The sequence below is a fragment of the Opisthorchis viverrini genome (assembly GCF_000715545.1).
Source record: "Opisthorchis viverrini unplaced genomic scaffold opera_v5_101, whole genome shotgun sequence".
In the NCBI taxonomy this organism is placed as follows: Eukaryota; Metazoa; Platyhelminthes; class Trematoda; order Opisthorchiida; family Opisthorchiidae; genus Opisthorchis; species Opisthorchis viverrini.
In genome coordinates this window covers 158,146-159,709 of record NW_008751757.1, presented here as the reverse complement: position 1 = coordinate 159,709, position 1,564 = coordinate 158,146, and the positions used below count along the sequence as shown (strand labels likewise).

At 44.8% G+C, this 1,564-nt stretch overlaps 2 protein-coding genes across 2 annotated transcripts in view; one reads left to right on the top strand and one right to left on the bottom strand.

The window, feature by feature from the left end:
• Window positions 1-1,564, bottom strand: part of T265_05385 (hypothetical protein) — a gene marked incomplete at both ends in the record, with an annotated part of 113,358 nt that overhangs the window by 35,251 nt on the left and 76,543 nt on the right. The window contains one exon of the mRNA XM_009170383.1: window positions 351-492. Within this exon, the coding sequence (XP_009168647.1) occupies window positions 351-492 (142 nt within the window). The remainder of the gene's footprint in view (window positions 1-350; window positions 493-1,564) is intronic.
• T265_05384 (hypothetical protein) overlaps window positions 1-1,564 on the top strand; it is a gene marked incomplete at both ends in the record, with an annotated part of 38,187 nt that overhangs the window by 13,582 nt on the left and 23,041 nt on the right. The window lies entirely within an intron of this gene.

Here is a 1,564-nt window from a genome sequence, read left to right as displayed (position 1 = left end):
TATATATGTATATATTATATAGGCGAACCTTATGGTTGTACGGCAGTGAAGCATCAGTGGCAACACTGATGTTGCTGTCTTTGATGATGATGATGATGATGAAATCTCTACCCTGTTGGTTTGCAGAATCGATCTGAATACGAGAATCATCGTTTAGTTTTTGATTTCTCCCGTGCAAAAGCATAGGTCGTCAGGGTATACAGACCCCTGCTGTTGCCAACAAGGATACCGGAACTCATGAGCGAAACTCAACATGATCGACTAAACAAGACAGTTGTGACCCTCTAGTATTTTTATTGCATCGTCAAGCGGCGAAAATGGCTATAAGAAGCTTAAGATTTCGAACTTACAAGACAAAACCTTGGTTCCATGTAGGATCCAGAGTCTTGTAAATCGTTGATGTATAGGCGACCCGATTAACGAGGCGCAGGGTGCAGTAGGGATCCGATTTACCGTTGGAATCGGCAGCTTTTATCTGACGAGCTCCGATCACTGCGAAGACGCCATAGAGGAATGGATCAACACGGTAGACAGGATAGACAAACATGTTCTTGTGTGTGTTAGAAAGTAGAAAAGGATTTGCTAGATCGTGAAATAAAAAGAACGCGTAAAAAACAGATGGATGAAAAGATACGCCACCCTTTTGGTTTTTGGACGGATGCCCGGTCGAAAGAGTTACCGGAGTCACTGATAAATATTTCCTCTGGCATCCTTGCAGCTGTTAAGTAACTGTAGCTACCCCGTCACCCACATACTTGACTGTTCAGCTAACGGTCGCTAACTTGATCACGAGGCTTGTCTTTTTTTCATACTCATAAACCAAGTCACATCAAGCTGACACATCGGACAACGATTGTCTGTATCGTCTAGTCAGCGTAGCAAGTACTCATGTGCTTGAAAAATAACACAGTGACGAACATTAATGTTTTCGGGATCTCGTCATCAGGTCAGTACATATCTAATGGTTAAAATATGAGCGAAAAGTGAAATACGCTACGAAGATTGGTTAGTGAAATGCAAAAACGTGGAGACACGAGCGATTGGTTGTCTGCGCCTCCCCCCCCCCATTTCGCATCTAGTTGGATGCTGTGAGACAGTGAAGAGGGCTGTTGAGTGACTTGGACGGTTGATTCGTGTCACACAACCAAGGCAGACTCAGCGTTCGTACGAAACGTTTTTGACAGCACAGTACCGGGTTTCGCAGGCGTATAGCGACTGCCTCGGCCGTTGTCAACCAATCAGGAAGTCAAACACTCTCCACAAGTCCACGGACAATTATGGAGTACGTGTAGCGGTCGAACTGCGGAGAAACTATTAGTGCACAGTTGGTGATGGCCATAATACAAATCAGGTGTATGTGTACTAATAGAAGTTTTTAGCATGGTTGCGATACGTATAAAAAATAAATACAGTGCGAGAATGGGAGCAAGTCAAAAAGGGAACTTATCGTATATGAGAGTCCCTTGGTGGAAGTCCGGACGGCGGGAACGTGTTTTTCTCCGCAGTTCGACTGCTACACGTACTCCATGGTTGTCCGTGGACTTGTGGAGAGGTTGACGTCCTG